This window comes from Gadus morhua, chromosome 1 (assembly GCF_902167405.1).
Source record: "Gadus morhua chromosome 1, gadMor3.0, whole genome shotgun sequence".
NCBI classification, from domain to species: Eukaryota; Metazoa; Chordata; class Actinopteri; order Gadiformes; family Gadidae; genus Gadus; species Gadus morhua.
In genome coordinates this window covers 19,045,015-19,061,709 of record NC_044048.1, presented here as the reverse complement: position 1 = coordinate 19,061,709, position 16,695 = coordinate 19,045,015, and the positions used below count along the sequence as shown (strand labels likewise).

At 43.5% G+C, this 16,695-nt stretch overlaps 3 protein-coding genes and 1 pseudogene across 3 annotated transcripts in view; 1 reads left to right on the top strand and 3 right to left on the bottom strand.

Moving 5' to 3' along the window:
* Window positions 1–941, bottom strand: part of LOC115547269 (chemokine-like protein TAFA-2) — a 4,839-nt gene extending 3,898 nt beyond the window's left edge. The window contains exon 1 of the mRNA XM_030361772.1: window positions 768–941. Within this exon, the coding sequence (XP_030217632.1) occupies window positions 768–885 (118 nt within the window). The 5' untranslated portion in view covers window positions 886–941. The remainder of the gene's footprint in view (window positions 1–767) is intronic.
* A 1,525-nt stretch (window positions 942–2,466) lies between these two features.
* Window positions 2,467–10,022, bottom strand: LOC115548000 (NEDD8-activating enzyme E1 catalytic subunit-like; annotated as a pseudogene).
* Window positions 10,023–10,086: 64 nt separating this feature from the next.
* arl6ip5b (ADP-ribosylation factor-like 6 interacting protein 5b) lies at window positions 10,087–13,361 on the top strand. Its single transcript, XM_030357890.1, has 3 exons — window positions 10,087–10,425; window positions 10,955–11,172; window positions 12,080–13,361. Exons 1-3 carry the CDS (start codon window positions 10,247–10,249, stop codon window positions 12,253–12,255), a joined length of 573 nt encoding a protein of 190 aa, XP_030213750.1. The 5' UTR covers window positions 10,087–10,246; the 3' UTR covers window positions 12,256–13,361.
* Window positions 13,056–16,275, bottom strand: lmod3 (leiomodin 3 (fetal)). Its single transcript, XM_030356991.1, has 3 exons — window positions 15,806–16,275; window positions 14,031–15,656; window positions 13,056–13,779 (listed from the first exon to the last, which is right to left on the bottom strand). Exons 1-3 carry the CDS (start codon window positions 16,091–16,093, stop codon window positions 13,726–13,728), a joined length of 1,968 nt encoding a protein of 655 aa, XP_030212851.1. The 5' UTR covers window positions 16,094–16,275; the 3' UTR covers window positions 13,056–13,725.
* Between the last annotated feature and the right edge of the window lie 420 nt (window positions 16,276–16,695).

The window sequence follows — 16,695 nt, the reverse complement described above, 5'->3', positions numbered from 1 at the left end:
GGACCCTGGCAAGGTTCATCATCTTCATCATCATCATCATCATCATCATCATCATCATCATCATCATCATCATCATCATCCTCATCAAGATCATCATCATCATCGTCGTCATCTTCATCAAGATTATCATCAGTATCACCCTGATCATTAGCAACATCATATTCAGGGATAATACAGCTGTGATGCATTGGCTATTGTCCATTTGCAACCACATCTTCCAAGATGTTAGACTTCTGTGTTTTTCAGATAGGCGAGTTTGATTTTGAGCTGTTGTTATGGAGCCACACCGCCCCCATGTGGTTGAAGAAAGAAGCCCAGCCTACTTATGATTCTCCGTCGGTCTACTCTACTCTGAAACGATCCTGAGGGACAGCCGACTCAAGCAGCTGTTGGACCTTTGGAAATGTAATGCTAAACAACGTGTGTTGAATCTTTGGTAGAGGAAACAATCATAAAAGGTATTAAAAGACAAATATGAATCAGAAAACGATCAGCTGATGGTGGTTCATAAATTTCTTTAAAATAACATATATATATATATATATATATATATAATATATATATATATATATATAATATATATATATGCATTACTACAACGCCAATCTCCTGGGGGAACAGTTCAGCAGACAGGTGTCTCCAGCAGCTGTCTCCAGCGCTACCACACCTACCACCCATCTTTTACCACCCGTCTCCTACAGGGACCAGGGCTATGATGACCAGGACCTGTAATAGGTCCCTCTGGGAGTGGTGTGGTGTGGACCTACCGGTGGGTCCCCGTAGGCCCTGGTTGCCACTGGACACTGCCTCTCCACAGAGGCTCAGCAGACAGAGAGCCAGCAGGACCCCACTGAACAGCTCTGTTAACCTGGAGTCAAGCTTCATTGTGCCTGCCAGTTAAGAAAGACACATACATAAACACAGATACAGGAAGGTATAGTTCATTTTTAAAGCAAGTACCTGTCCTTTGAATGCAATATTTTATGCTCAAGGTTTTCTCTATGTATTGTTAAGTTAATGATAAACTGGATTGATTGAAAGATAAGATCTCTCCAAAGGGGAATATTGAAAATGAAATGATCAGCATCCGTTTTTTTCACAGGCTAGGCCTAACACAAACTATAGTTATTGTATCGAATTGATGATTATATTAGATTATATATATTATATTGATTATTTGATAAGCTTCAATTTGCATTTCGTACAGTAGAGCATTTCACTCTTTGACATTGCACAAAACAATCAACTCTTATTTTTGTGAAAAAAAACGCACATACAAATCACTGTTAATGACGTTGGCCTATTCATAATTAGTAACATACATTAAAACACAATTTTGAACAGCACCGAACAGAGCAATTAGCCTACATCAGTTAGAAGTTCTTTCTTGGTTCCAGCGGATATTTGTTTAGCCATCAGCATGCGTCAACTAGGATACAAATCAATTCCAACACATACTCCTCTGGTCCGATGGATGGAGTTAATAATAGTACCGCCGTGTTCAAGTTGTGTGACATCCTGTTATCACTCCATACACAACATGAAGGGGCGCAGCCCAGCAGGTGGTCTTAGAAGTTCTTCGTGTGGTGTGTGTGTGTGTGTGTGTATGCTCTCGTGTCTGGCGTCTGTGTGTGCGTGTGTGCGTGTGTGCGTTTGTTTGTGTGTGTGAACCGCGGACGGAGACTTGAGACGATAATGACGACGGAAGTGAAGTAGTAATCCAAGTACGCACACATGATTTTACATACAAAAAAAACGAACAAAAATGTTTAGATATAAAGCGTATGTCCACCCCGGTCAGCGGGTCATGCTATGGTGGTTTGTATGACACACTGTTGATCTGTGATTACAGCACAATCCCTCTGATTTAGCAGCTTCCTCATCTCATCATTGAGGAGAAACTTAATCAAGTAAGAAACCATCTGTTTCATAGACTATGCGGCCACTTCATTATATTTAGAAGCTTACGTGCGTATTTGGCACGGGGGCGTCTGTTTAATTATCCGGGTATCACGCAGTGAACAGACGGGTGAGGTGTGGGGCTATATACGTTCACAACCGCTGACATTACCTAGATTGTGTGTTTTTGCTCTTCCATTTTCAAAATGGTTTACCTTTTGCTATATATCTGTTTGTAATGTTGGGCTTATTTCGTTTCTCAAATCACACTGGTTTACAACGTTTAAACCTTCTAAATGCTCAAACACTGAGCTTACTACAGAAAAAAAATTAACAGATGTTTTATGTACAGGCTTTACAGAATTTAAATAGCAGATTTCATGTTCTGAGGTACAACAAAAAAACCTGATTACTGGTGTTTCATAATAGTGATCACCTGGTGTTGGTCTTAACTCTGTAGCATGTACCTACGACCATATCAGAAAATGAAAAGCTGATATAAATAAGTTGTTTAAAGTGAAGCATAGCTTCAAAAGTTAATAATATGTTGATAATAAGCAGGCCATATCTGGTGAAGGTCATTTGACATTTGCCATTGTTTTTATTACATCTTAATGCACATACACTCAATACATCTTATTAAATTGACCTTGCGCAAAAGCATGTTTGTGTGAGACAACACAAGACAACAGAATATATAAAAACCCTACAGAATATTATCAACAAACAAAGTGACTTGTTCGACTGATATTTTAAAGGATGTCCGTTGGGATCCTGTGGACCACTTCAGTGCATTGGAGAAAAGACAGTTGACACCGTTGCTCAGGAGAACCTGCCCCATGCAGGGTCCCTGATGTCAGGGTGTGTGGCGGCTCTTGCGTCGACGCCGAGTCGCTCTAAACGTTCAGGGGGTGAAATTGAGCTTGAAAAGAACCGTTTGAGGAGTCGTGACGTCCGCCACCGCTAACTCCTGTCCGTCCGACAGTCCCAGCTCTGTGAAGAGAGACAAACACGGCCGTCAGTGTGTGGGAGTCACGCCGCGTCCGGTAGGTAGAGGCTGAACAACGACAGCTCTGTTTACCTTTCAGGGTTTTGCAGAGATTGGGCGCGTCCGCTCCTCAATGGATTTGACAGACTGGGGAAGAGAGCATGTGACACTTCTGGTTCTCCATTTAAATAATGTGAAGGGCTGGTTAACTGTCGCAATGTCACATCGCACGACCGCTGCCATTGGGAGCATAGGAGCCTGGGAACGTTTCTATGTTGGGTGAATGTTTTTGGTTGTTGATTTAGAAAACAAATCTCCACATTGTTATGTACAAGCCATACTGTATTTTTCAGGAACATCTTTGTTACATTACCTGTAAATATAACGTCTTGTTTTTCCCTTCGAGGGTCGTGGTGATGGCTGGGGACTTCATTTGTCTGGAGAAACAAAATCATGGTTTTAACCCAACTCTTTTTTTTTTATTAGCTCAACAACATCAGTTCCTCTGTCAGATGGGGAGACTCACAAGGAGGAACTCTCCGTACTCCAGCACTTCCTGGAGTTTTGCGGAGGGTGGGAACTGAAGGTCTTGAGGCACCTGGCTGCAGGCTGAGCAGTTGTCCTGCCAATCACAACCAGGAAGGAAAATTCCTTCTTGCATCAAGTACACCAAAACAGAAACGTGAAGTTCATATAGTCAGTTTAACTTTCGACAGAGATGTTTGAACGGTGAGGACGAGACTATGACCTAGCTGGCAGGCCTGACATTCCCCCCCTCGTGTGAACCCTCCAGTGGGCTGTAGCTCACGGCTGGCTAAGGCGCCGTGTCACTTCTGCATGATCCACTCACATTCTGCATGTGGAAGGTCATGTTTTACTTGGAAACGCATCATATTATGGAATTAACATCAGCTTCAGCCTAAAGGTCACTTAACCTGTCTATGAGTCGACAAAAGCAGACAATCAGGAGGAAATAAGCTGCAGCTGTGCGCTCTCGCTCAACACAGTGTGAGACTTGTTATATTTCAACAAACCTTCCGCTCAGCTTCAAACGTGTAGGAGTACAAGCCGTCCACATCGTTGAAGACCAGGTAATTATTTAATGGAATATATGCGCTGCAAAAATGAAATGAACACAATTAAATATTTAATACTGACGTTTGTGACGAGAAGTAAAAATGAATAATCATGAGTAACTGTTGTACAGACCTTGATGCAATTTTAAAAACTTCTGTGGCGCAGGCAGCTAGAAAAAAAGCAGCAATTATAAAAGAAGAGTTACTTCCCCCTACGTTTAATCCACTCTATTCATAAGATTGTAGACAGAAAAGGGCAGAGGTGAATAATGTGATGATGCAGGCTGCCATACCAGCGATGACAGCGTTGGTGGAGGCCACTGCAGGGATGATCCGCTTCACCACGCCTGGGGCACAAGAGGAGTTATGCTTCATATTGCCCAAACTATAAGTGGCATCCGAAAGCAAGGAGCGCTGTACCAACTCTAGACACTAACATCATGGAGGGGCCAGCTAGCTAAGAATATTAGACTCATTGCAAAAGTATAAAATGACAGGATGCACCTGTCAAGTCTTTCTAGGCCGAAACCGATCACATTCCCTTAAAACTGGGCCAGCCAGGTTTATAGACCCAGTGCTGCCAAACAGACCCTATTTAAACAGAGTACTATTTAAGGAAGAAAGTCAAGATCTTGTTATTCAAGAAAGAACGCATAAAGTTTCAGTTGGATACAAGTTTGTCTGCCAATGGCAGAACTTCGAAATTAGAATGGATTTGTTTTCGTTCAACAAACGACTCTCGGTGAGATCCGTGCCTGTGAAAGGAGTGCATGGCTAAGTCTACTGCCACACCCCTGAGCTCAGCACAGGGGTTCAGCTACAGCCGACATTGCCCTGTTAATGTCTAGGTTTCAAGGAAAGCCTCATTTTGCCGGCACACGTTGTCCTAATTAAGTTGACACATTGGTGCAATGAGTTTCGCTAGGCAACACTTTGGTTATGCCGCTTAGAGACGTAATTATTTTTTGAATCACTGTCTTCGTCCTCCATTAAACTATGCAGTAGCCAGTTAGTTTCACATAAATCAGAGAGGATAAGCGGGGACCGCCTTGACCTCTGAAGTTAAAGACACTTCGATATTTTGAAACAAACATGGGAAAGTGTGAATGAGGCAAGTGTGGTACAACTCATTTTTACATAAAACGCACAGGGAGTGAGGCGTGTTCTCCAGCCAGATGCAGGCTGGTTATTGCATCCCATAACTAGATCAATGAAACGGGCTATATGTCGGTTAAGTTTAGCCTACTGATTTGAGAGTCAGGGCAATTTCAAGGGGAATATTGTTCAATGCAGGAAGAGGTTTGAAAGCATTAATTGTCTCAGTGACTGAACAGAATGATTCCACGTCTTTTTTGTCTTGATTCGTGTTGAGCACAACATTTTTTGAGACGGGATCTGCACATTTTCAAGTTGATTGGCTCCTAAAACGAGATCGTTTTAGGAGCAGAAACCGTCCAGTTCAAATTGCTGGCTGGTAGACCGATGCATCCCTAAAAAACGCTTTAAAGACTACTGACAAATTGACGCAATTTGCAATGGCTCACTCGGCTAAGAAATTAACATAAAAAATGTAATTAATTGTGCAACTAATTGTGACCCAATCAACCTGGGGAGTGTGGAAGATGGCTCAGCCTCCCATGGCTTGAGTCAGGTGACACGTTGTGCTCTGTATCACTATGCTCAACTTCTGCAATCAACCGGTTTTAAAATCACCACCTTGGACCTTGGTCTAAAAAGCCCTCTACGCTGAGTCTAGCAACCAAGATTGTTACAAGACCCTTTTCAAAGATGTGTCCGTTTTGGAAAAACACAGGTATTGCTCATAACATTATAAGGGGTTTGCTACTTTAATGCACTACGGCAAGGGGAGTTTAGTTTACTAGCCTTGCCCGGGTACAAAAGAGGAGCAGACTTATAAGTTGTGTGATGAGCGACGCTTGTGTTTGTCCTTAGATGATGTTACTAATTAAGGGGCTTCTCATCTCATTCAGCCTTCTCATCTTCATTTGCATTGTTATTTTCAGAATGTGTTCAACAAATATTCTTGATCATGACATTACATTGTGCAGCAGTGGACTGATGTTAAATAGCTTCTCGGCATAAATCAGCGGCTCTAAAAGGCGAGCCGGAGTAGACTAGTGTGGGAGGTGTTTCTCACCCTGCGTTAGTCTGTAGGTCACTCCTGTGATGCTGAACTGGGCGGCTCGCTCCTCTGCTCTCTCAAACACCCACTGGATGTGCTCTGGGTTATCGCCATCTAACGCGTTATCTGTAACAAAAAGAAACAGCAGGTTTGCCGGTATTTATGCGTGCAGGCATGTCATGCTTTGATATATAACCCTAGTGTACTGTATAATTCCTCACCTCCAAAGGGCTCTCTTTAGGCCACTGAATCATCCCTGCCATACTCAACGCAGTGCTCCGGCAGCCGCGGCATCGAGGCAATAGTGCACATTGGGAAATTTAATCTGAGGAGGGTAAAACAGAAAACAGACCAGAAAGCCTTTCAGATTGTGCATTTAGTATTTCTGGGAAAAAGACAAAGATAGGATTTTGATAAACGTATACAGTGAAAACGTGGAGGCCCAACGATTGGCGGTATAGGTAGTTATGATGAGGCCGTGGTGTGAGCGAGCCTAACCTGCGGTGGGTACAGCTCCAGGGTACAGTCGATGCATGCAGTCATGCCCGGCAGGATGACGCGGGTGTTTGCCCTTGAAGCCTTCGGTGCCGCCGTCAATGAGCGGGATGATAGAGCTGGGATCCAAGAACCCCGTTCTTCGTAGATCAGGATGGAGATCTAGGCCGACATGCACCGCAGGGTTAATGGCAGGTGCTACTTGACCTATGCATGTACTTTAGACATGCAGGACAACACCACAAATCATAGCAGAGCCATCCGTACCAGCATTCCCGTTCATCCAACGCCTGGCAATGACGGAATCCAGCCCACAGACGATGATGTGGAACTCTAGGAATGGATGGAATCAAGAAGTAAGACGCTTCAAATGTCAGTTTTCCATATTTTGCATTGGTTGACACAAAATTCAATCTGGAATAGACATTCACCTACGTTTATAAAATGACGTGTCGAAATCTTGAATTTTGTTGAAATGTCTGCACGTTGTTAAGAACAATGTGTGAATGATTGTCACGGCATTGACGGACACACATCACGTATCCGTCGTTGGTGTTCAAACATGCTGGAGTTGTTAAAGGATACGGGCACGAGACTTGGCATCCTGGGACTCTATGGTTGATGAAGTCAGCGGCCACATCCGCCTTTGGCCGTCCAATGTCTTTGGGCCTGAACCAATGACGTGAACAAAACCACTCTAGCAGGAAATTAACACTGTTTACCATATGAGTTTCTACTACTTTATTGACGTATGCTTTAATTTTATTGACACAAATATGTTCTGAGGTTTATTCCTGTTGTAAAGATAATTGTACCTGAAAGAAACTGCCTGTTGAGGTTTGAGACATCAATAGTGTCCATAGTCAACGACGTGGATGAGGCGAAACCCAGACAACGCCTAGATCAAGCACAGTGTAAGTGTATTCAGTAGAGTATTCATAAGTGTATAACAGTGGTATTCACTATTATTTTCAGGAGAGCCGCACTGACAGGACAAAGTCAACAGGTGAGCCATTTTTACCGCAAAGTATCAAAACCTCTAACTCCAGTCATAAATAAGTATGCCTGCTTATTAATGTGTCATCCCTGAAGCAGTGTTTCCCACATCATTTTATGAAACTGTGGAGGGAACTCGGTTCTTAGGGGGGTCCGGAGGCATGCTCCCCCGGAAGAAAATGTGGTACCTTTGAACCTAGAATGCATCAATCTGGTGCACTTTGAGAGGAAGATTAAGACTTGTGTGACTGTGTACTATTTTCTGGAATAACGTGGAGACACTGGGTCACATAACATGGAAGCTATTGAATAAGTTAATAAGAATAAGTCCATCCAAGAGCACATTCTCTCTTGTTATGTAGGAAACCCGCCAATCTGGCAACCCTGCTGTCAGTCAGTGTAGGGCCGAGCAAGTATAAATATATCTTCTAGTCTAGGCTATATTTCCACCTTGTAATGCCGCTGTTGATTTATTTTTTAATTAATTGTTTGTAAGAGAGCAGCCACATTAGTTTTTTAACAGGTTTTATGTTATATATCTGCTTGTTTTCACTGCGTGATCATATCACTGCATATTGCTACTGCCATGGGAGCCGCAAATAGAGGCTTGGCGAGCCGCGCAATGAGGTAACGCTGGTGTATACAGTAGAGTATTCATTAGTGTATACAGTAGAGTATTCATAAGTGCATTATGTAAAATTCCTACCAGATTTTTAAGAAGTTCACATCCAAGTCCACCAGCTCCGATGACTAAAATCTTGCACGTATCCAACAGGAATTGTAATGACTGATGCAAAAGGAGAAAAATGTGTCCTTATAATTTAAAACATCGATCAAACATATGATTTCATAAATGAAAAGGCTCTATCTCAAGTCTGTATTGTTCAATCACTGTAGCTTTTTTTACCACCAAAATCATAAAAAGTATCACCATCACCAGAAAAAAGGCAATCCTAACTAGATGAAAAGCTTTCATTTTGGAAGAGTGTAGAGATGTAACGTTCATGTGTGAAATGCAACTGCGTGAAAGTAGCTAATGTGACACCATTAACAACTGTCATCATCAACTGCTAAATATAAATTAATATGAAATGGGAACATCTCTAATTGACCAAAGATAATGGCCCTGCGGCGGGGTGTAAAAAAACGAATACATGACATACCCTAAAGAGCCATTTGATTAAAAACCACAGGTGATTGACCCAACAGTAAGAAAACCCTTACTATGGGCGTATACTATACACATCTTAGGTATTGTCACCTCAGTACTTGGCTCAAAGTCGGGATGGGTGAATGGGCCAGGTCTCTCCAGGAACTTCCTCAGATGGCTCCATCGGCCATGCCAGTCACAAGCACTGTCCTTGTGTGCACTATCAACAGCCATTCTACACAGGCAGCACATCACAACACGCAAGACGTTGTTCTCGGCTGCTGATCCAATGCAATACATGCTCTCAGCTTTTCCCACTATGAAATGTGTGTGTAATTCATCCAATAAATCTTGAATTACTATATTAGAGAATTTATGGAATTTCCTAATTGCATTTGGATGTAAATCTAAATCGAACAAACTAGTAACTAGGACGATTAAGCACCCTGCTTTATAACAGTCTGACTCAGTCTGGTGATGAGTCTGGAACATTTCAGTTTATTCAATAGTGGTTCTTCGATTACCAAATTCACATATCAGGATGGGGGTCGCTACCCAAATTAAAGCCACCACTTAATCTGCAAAACGCAAAATACATCTGGACCATTGGATACAACCAATCAGAGAAACGGAACCTGTGACACATCGGCGGCAGCCATCTTGTTTGTTTATGAAAATTACGCTTCTCTGTACGTACAGTCATCCATAGTAGAATATCAAACCCGCCCAAACTAGATAAACGGTGTTGATTGGCCCGACCCAGGCCCGGTTGGATGGAAATCTGTGTGAACGGATGGGGGCCAGACGCATTTGCCAGACAAATAAAATATGTGCTCGCAGATTGACCTGGTTCCAAGGCTAGCTATATTGTATTTCAACACTGAATTATGATAATTATGCTCGACTGTTTTTCGGTTTCGTTGGGCTCTAGATCATCTGGTTAAACCTGGGACATCATGGCCAGTGTTCACATCGCCTGACCCGGCAGACGCTGCATAATGTGCATCGCAAACCTGCTGCTAGAGACCTCGATTTAGCATTCGTCACTAACTTCTCAGTCAGGTCCTCTATTCGCCTTCTTTTCGTCTCCCTGAAAGGAGAATAAAAGAGGTCGGACACGTGATGGGTTTTTTCGTCATATGTCAGAATTAAGATATGCTTAATCAACGTTCTCTTGCTTTGAAACTTACGGCTCCTCAGCATCCGCCATACTTTCACGGTCCCATGTCCTCGATGACAGTCCAAAGCGTTTGTGAGCGTCAATACTGCGGTGTAAATACTGGATTCCAGCGCCGTTACGATCATGGCACACAGGCTGCGCAGCGTGGAAAAGTCACGCAACAATGATTCCCGGAAACATCGGCAAGGGGTTCTCACCTGGGTTGCCAGTGTCGCGATAAACTCCCCTAAAGCAAAGGGCTTTAGTCCCTTTCTCATCACATCCCTGATCAGCTGACCTGTCAAAACATCCAACACGCAGTGCTAGTGAACACCTAGCAATGGCGAGTATGGAGCTAGCCCCCCTCAGACCGTGGGATGATTTCTTCCCTGGAACTGACCGTTTCGCTAAACCTGACTTCAGAGATCTGACCAAATGGAACAACAGAATGATCAGCAACTTGCTGTACTACCAGACCAACTATTTCGCTGTGGCCATCGTCGTTTTCATAATTGTGGGGTAAGTTCTGGAGGAATGCTACCATTGGCTAATTAGCTTAGCCTCACAGCATCTAGCTCTGGGCGTTTTCAACTTGGCAGCATCGCCATCGGTTCTGACTCACAAAGATGTCAGGCGTCTATGATCAGTTCCAATATGGTTATTTGCTGCAGCATCGTGGCTTGATATGTCTTGGTTTATTTTCTACATGCGTAGACATCAGCGTCCGTTTGTTAGGCTTTTTGTTGTTGTTGTAGTGTTACAGCACATCTTCATGGTTTTAAGTTGTCACATAATGATTGTGACACGATTTACAAGATTAGATGATAGCTCTCAGTACTAACGTTAAAAGTTAATCATTAATAGCGTTATTTTCAACATGGTTTAACATAGGCAATAGTTGGGCATGTGTTGTATAACTAATTTAGGCCTTCTTGTGGCCGGCCATGTACGGTTTGACATGACATTAAATATAGGATGGTACATCGACAAACGGCAGGTTGTGCTATTCTTGCATTCACATTGAGTTTCTCATTGCTATTCCCCAAAGGTTTCTTAATCCCTTCGGCATGTTTCTGGGCGGAGCTGTGGTGTCCCTGGTCTTCATGGGATCGGTCTGGGCCGGAGAGAACAAGACCATCATCAAGAACTTCAAGAAGAAGAACCCAACTCTGTTTATGGCTGCTGTGTTGGGCACCAGCTATTTCCTGTTGTCTCTGTGTGGCGGTGTCATGGTCTTCATCTTCGGAATCACCTTCCCCTTGTTGTGTGAGTGTCATAGTGAAAGACACTTTGAATATAGAATGCAAACCCAACGTTTTACAATCACCCTTCCAGATCAAGTCAACACATATCCTTTCTGCCTTTTCATAAATTGGGGGAATAGGCAAATGTAATCAATAATCACAAATGGCCCTCAAAATTACCAAATTCCTTTGCATAGTTATGCCTTGCTTTGGCCTTACATTTTTCATGCAGGTCTCATAGGTAGTATATAGTTGGAGTGGGAAAAGTGCAAACTAAAAACTGCATAGCCTATATGTTACATTTTTATTGAAGAGAAAAGAGACCCACATAGCCGATATGTGGGTTATACATACGTACGCACTACTTACATCTTATTCATATTCACTGGTAGGTAGAGGATGAGATGACGCATTCTCTCGCTGCTTGAGTCATGCCTGCTATAGAAAATGTTACCCTTACCCTAAATTCCAACAAGGTCTGCTTTGTTCTCTGAGTTGAGTTACCTAACGAAGGGCTTGATTCTTTAAAAGCAACCTCATCAGTCAGCAGCTGTAGCCTTGTAGAGAAGGCTGGGCACCGTCACTGCCCGGACGCTCCCAGGGAGCTTAGCCGCGTGCGTGTGTGCGTGTGTGCGTGTGTGTGTGTGTGTGTGCGCGTGTGTGTGTGTGTGTGTTGACGTTGCTATGGACTGTTGATTCAGACACTCTACTACATTTAATGAATGATCTCATGTGTTCAGTATCTCTCTCACGAGGGATTCAACTTTGACCTCTTGTTTGATTAAATTTGAGCTCTAATTGTAATGCGATCCTTCAGAATATTTAGTCTTCAGTTTTCATGGTATGCCGATGTAGCTTTTGGAATGGAACCATCAATACATTTGAATGTTGCATTGTAACAGGTGCAATAATGACGTGTTGTGTCCTAGTGATCCTGATCCATGGCTCGCTGAGACTTCGCAACATGAAGAACCGGATGGAGAACAAGATTGAGGGTGTAGGCCTGAAGAAGTCCCCCATGGGTGTCATCCTGGACCTTTTGGACCAGCAGGAAGAGAAGATGAACAAAATCCAGGATTTCATCGAGGGAAAGCTGAAGGATTAACGGAAGACGACTGGAGCTCAGGATGGATTGTTGATTGAGTGAGATGCCAAGTGCTGATTGGTTTAAAAAAGAGTCCTCTAGAATTGTATTCCATTAGCTTTTTGCTTCCTGCTTTCATTGAGTTAGTCATTTTGTGTAAGTTCCTATGTATATGCAAATACACAGGTGTGGTGTACAAATATTTGAGCACTGCATGCCATTTGGACGTTCAGAGACCATATGAAGGGTCGTTAGAGAAAGGGAGGATCCCTGTGTTACTTGTGTGACCAAAAAGATTTTCATAACCAAATTTTGTTGAACATATTTGCTCTTATTTGCGGCGATTGTGCAATATTCCACAGGCTATTTAAACATTATTTATTTGAGTAATGTAAACCTGCAGGCTGATGCTATATATTTTGCATGTTGAGGGTAATGGATATATGTAAACTGTGCAAAGGAGCATAAAAATGTGCTTGACACTTTTCCCTTTCATGCAGTAAAACCATATTTGACTGAATGATTGGTGGCCCGATCCAAAGGATTTATCAAATACTACAAAACGATAATAATAAGCAATAATTCCTTTCCTGGCAGTTCAGGATCCATATCAGTTGTGGCCCTGCCTATTCTGCTACTTGGTTAAGTTTTGTTGTATGGAACATGACACATTTTCTTGATACAAAGCACTCCTTAGCACATAATATTTAGTGCTGACGATGCAGATTGGTCTAAGTCAAAGCCCTCTAATCAAAGCTATGCAAAACAGAAGTGAATGGCCCCAGCAGCTGGCTATATGGTCATTAAGCCATTGTGTGTAGTGTCTGTTTATCCCCTTCTATTATTGATGCATTATTTTCGCATAGAATAGAATAGAAATGCCAATTTTTATTGCTACTGCTTAATACCAGGCCTTTTTCTATTGCTTCTAACATATATTCATCCGTTACAAAGTGTGCATGCTTACTTCATGACCAAGTGTTAAAGGTGTAAACATGATGTATATGGAAGCCAAACATTTATTTTTCTTTCTTGTCTGTGTTTCATTTTTTAACAATGCTAGTCTAGTGACAAAGCTGGACACAATGCTGTCCTCTATTGGTAATAAATTGACGTGAAAATAAAGAGTCTGTACAATTTAGTAATGTATAGTATCAAGTCAGGATTTAAGGGTTTTCCTAGCCTAGATACTATAGCTTAGTTATTCTACGTTTATGTTGAATCTATAACATTTCTAATAATATTTTGTATAGTAGGTACAATTCTGTCAATTATAGTTTTGAATTCGTTTTTTTATTCTTCAAAAAAGCAGTACATTAAATGTCAAACAATAACTCAAAAACAAATCAATAAACAGAAACAAGACAACACTCCTCTAACACGTTACTCTGTTATGTGCAAGTCATCTCAACAGCTATTTCACAACCTATCGTCAGCGCGGCCCTAAATTTCAGACATGGTTAGCTTCTCTTTTTCTCATAGATTATATATCTACAAGTCTAAGAGACTGGTCTCGCCCGACTCCAGCTCCTTCGGAAGAGGAACCTGTAAGCAAAGGGAAAGAATATGAGAACTTGACATAGCACACATTGCATCTAGGTTAAATAGGAAAATTGTAAAGCAAATTATTATGATTATTGTGTGAACAAGGTGTTCAGATATGAGATGTCTAGATGGACTAGGCTAGATAGAGTAGCTTGGTAGATCTGACGTTATTTTGTGTTATGTGGGTGATCTGTGGGGATATCATCAGATCTTAAAAAATCGCATGCGTTCACGTGCTTCCACACACTCACAGCTTTGAGATAGGCCACGTTGCTATGTTTGATTTCACTCAGGAGGAGATCCCGTGGCGTCATCTGAATCATCGCTGGCTCTCGTCTCCGGGGAACGGGTTTCAAGGTCTTAATGACGTCCTTCAGATTAGCCCTCTCGTCCGCCATCACCTCGCTCTCTGTGGCCCTCGCCCTGGTGGTCTTCCTCAGATGAAAGCTGGCTCTGTCTGCTCTCATCTCTTCCCTCGGGTCCAGGTCCAGAAAGGGGTCGCGTTTCTTAGGAGTCCTCCTCAAGTGGACGTCCTTTATGGGGTTCGCTGGTTCGCTGGCACTGGGGGGCTTTGGAATGCTGTCGGTGTTGTGGTTCTGTCTGGGCTGGTTTCGTGTGGGTTGAGCGTCTGTCTGGCCGTTAGCTGAGGGCCCACTGCTCTGTCCTACAGATGGGGGGATAAGACCGTGGCTCCGTAAGATCTCCAAGGAGGGTATGTAGCCCAGCATCTCCAACAGACCAGGAGGCAGGTTCAGGCTGTTTTCATACATTTGCAATGCCTCCCTTTGTTCTTTAACCTGCAGCTGCTTCTGATCCTCCTTCCTCAGCTGTCTCTGGCGGTCCAGGTTCCTGGTGAGAAGGTTGGTCACCACCATCCTCGGCCCCGGCTGCTCAAAGTGGTAGCCCATCTTCAGGAGGGTGTTGTTGGCCTTCAGCAGGCGGGAGATCTCCATCTCGGCGTGGTGACCCAGCATGTGGCGTTGGTTGTGGAAGCGCAGCTCTGTGAGGGTCTCGTTGAACTGCAGGCAGCGGATGATGGCCACGATGCCCTTCCCCGTCACAAAGTTGGACTCGATGTTCAGTGTGACGATGCTGCGGTTCTCGCGGAGCATGTTGGCCAGGTTGAAGGCGATGTTCTCGTCCACGCCGGTGTTGGCGATGCTGAAGGTCTTCACGAAGCGGTTCTTCTTCAAGGCGTTGACGTATTCCAGGAGCATGACTTTGGGAATGTTTTCTATGTTGTTGAGATTCACCTCTGTGACGGAGGGGTTGTTGTTGCGCATCTTATCTAAGGTGGACTCCAGGTTGGTCTCGTTGCCCGAGGGCCTCGACGTCAGCTTAATGCCCCCCAGTGCAAGATTTGGGAGTTTCAGTTTGTTTATTTTCTTCGGTTCCTTTTCTGGCGGTTTTATCCATGGTTCGTCCACTATTGGCTCATCTGGAAGTGGTTGTGTTTCTGGTTCTTTGACGGAGGTTGAGTCCACAGCCTCTTGGATATCTGTAGTGCTTTGCTTTTGCTCAACGATGCTTTCACTCTCCTTCTCTTCCACCTCCTTTAATGGAGGACTTTCAATGGTACTGGGCTTACTGGGCTGGCTGTCTTCATTGTGCTTTGAAGCATCCAGATCGTTTTGCTTATCGGTGCTCAAAGGCAATGGCGACTCTTGGGTATCACTCCCAGAGGGAACCTGCTCTTCTCCTTTCACTTCCTCCACAATCTCCTCGATGATCTCTTCTGTGACTGTCTCTTCTTCAATGCCGTTGACAGCCTCCTCAATGACAGCCTCCTCCTCAATGACCACCTCTTCGTACACATATTCCACATCCTCGTCCGCCTTCTCTTCCTCCTTCTTATCGGCCGCTTCTCTCAAGGTATTCTGACAGAGATGAGACATTTAAATAATTAACACTTGATATCACACATTTAATGCAGTCTTGAAAGGATAACTGCCAATTTTCTGTTTCACTATGAATGTGATACGTGACGAATAGTCATAGATATCAGAACATAACAGTGTTCCCTCACCTCACTGGGCAGCAGAGTAGCAGGCACTCGCTCCTCATCGAGCATTCGTTTGGACTCCTTCTCCCAATAGAGGTAATCCACCAGAGACCTGTGGTCAAATGACCCAGTGGGCGGCTTCTCCGTTTGGTCCTTCTGTCTCTGACCTACGGGCACCCGGTCGTCGGGGGCGATGATAATGTCCATCTCACTCTGGAGCTCCCTCAGCTCCTCAGGCGACAGCATGGCCAGGAGCTCATCCTCGTCGATGTCCTCTTCGTTGAGCTCCTCTAAGTCTTTATCGGTCGACATGTTTGCTCTGTGTGCTTTCCCTGTGTAGATTGTTATGTATATATATTCATATATATATGAATATATATAAAAACCTAAGACTGACTGTTTTCCCACCAAGAGGAGAGCCTATCAGTTTGACTCTGACTGGTATACCTCCTGGCCCGGCCTCATGAACATACTAAAATTAACCCCAGCATGGAAGGTATTTAAAGCACATGCGAGTGGGGGGGGGGGGGGGCAGACATACTAGCATTCTTTTTTCAGCTCCTTCTCTCAGCTGGTCTGGCCACCAGGATGTTTCTGGATGGCAGTTGCTTTTCGTAGAGGGACGTTTGTGATTGACAGGCGCAGGTGTCCAAAGGTCCAGGAGGGGCAACAGCCAGCGCTGCACTCTAAGCCCCGCCCCCTTATATGATCTCTTGGATGAACCACAACAAACAACAACGGCTAATGACTGAAGACAGAGGATGAAACATGATGCGCCTGGAACCACATCACATCCGATAGTCATGTAGCTCATTAGGACTTTGATATATTGTTAAAATATATATGAAACAAACCTGAGTATCGATAGATTGATGAAAAAATATCTAAATAATCTATACAAAAACGAAATGACA

Excerpts from the sequence above, each read along its gene's own strand:
- lmod3 (XM_030356991.1), bottom strand. The coding sequence starts at position 16,093 with ATGTCGACCGATAAAGACTTAGAGGAGCTCAACGAAGAGGACATCGAC. Across the intron at positions 15,657-15,805 it reads CTACTCTGCTGCCCAGTGAG|AATACCTTGAGAGAAGCGGC; the intron begins GTGAGGGAACAC and ends CATCTCTGTCAG. Across the intron at positions 13,780-14,030 it reads ACGTGGCCTATCTCAAAGCT|GTTCCTCTTCCGAAGGAGCT; the intron begins GTGAGTGTGTGG and ends CTTTGCTTACAG.
- arl6ip5b (XM_030357890.1), top strand. The coding sequence starts at position 10,247 with ATGGCGAGTATGGAGCTAGCCCCCCTCAGACCGTGGGATGATTTCTTC. Across the intron at positions 10,426-10,954 it reads GTCGTTTTCATAATTGTGGG|GTTTCTTAATCCCTTCGGCA; the intron begins GTAAGTTCTGGA and ends TATTCCCCAAAG. Across the intron at positions 11,173-12,079 it reads AATCACCTTCCCCTTGTTGT|TGATCCTGATCCATGGCTCG; the intron begins GTGAGTGTCATA and ends GTTGTGTCCTAG.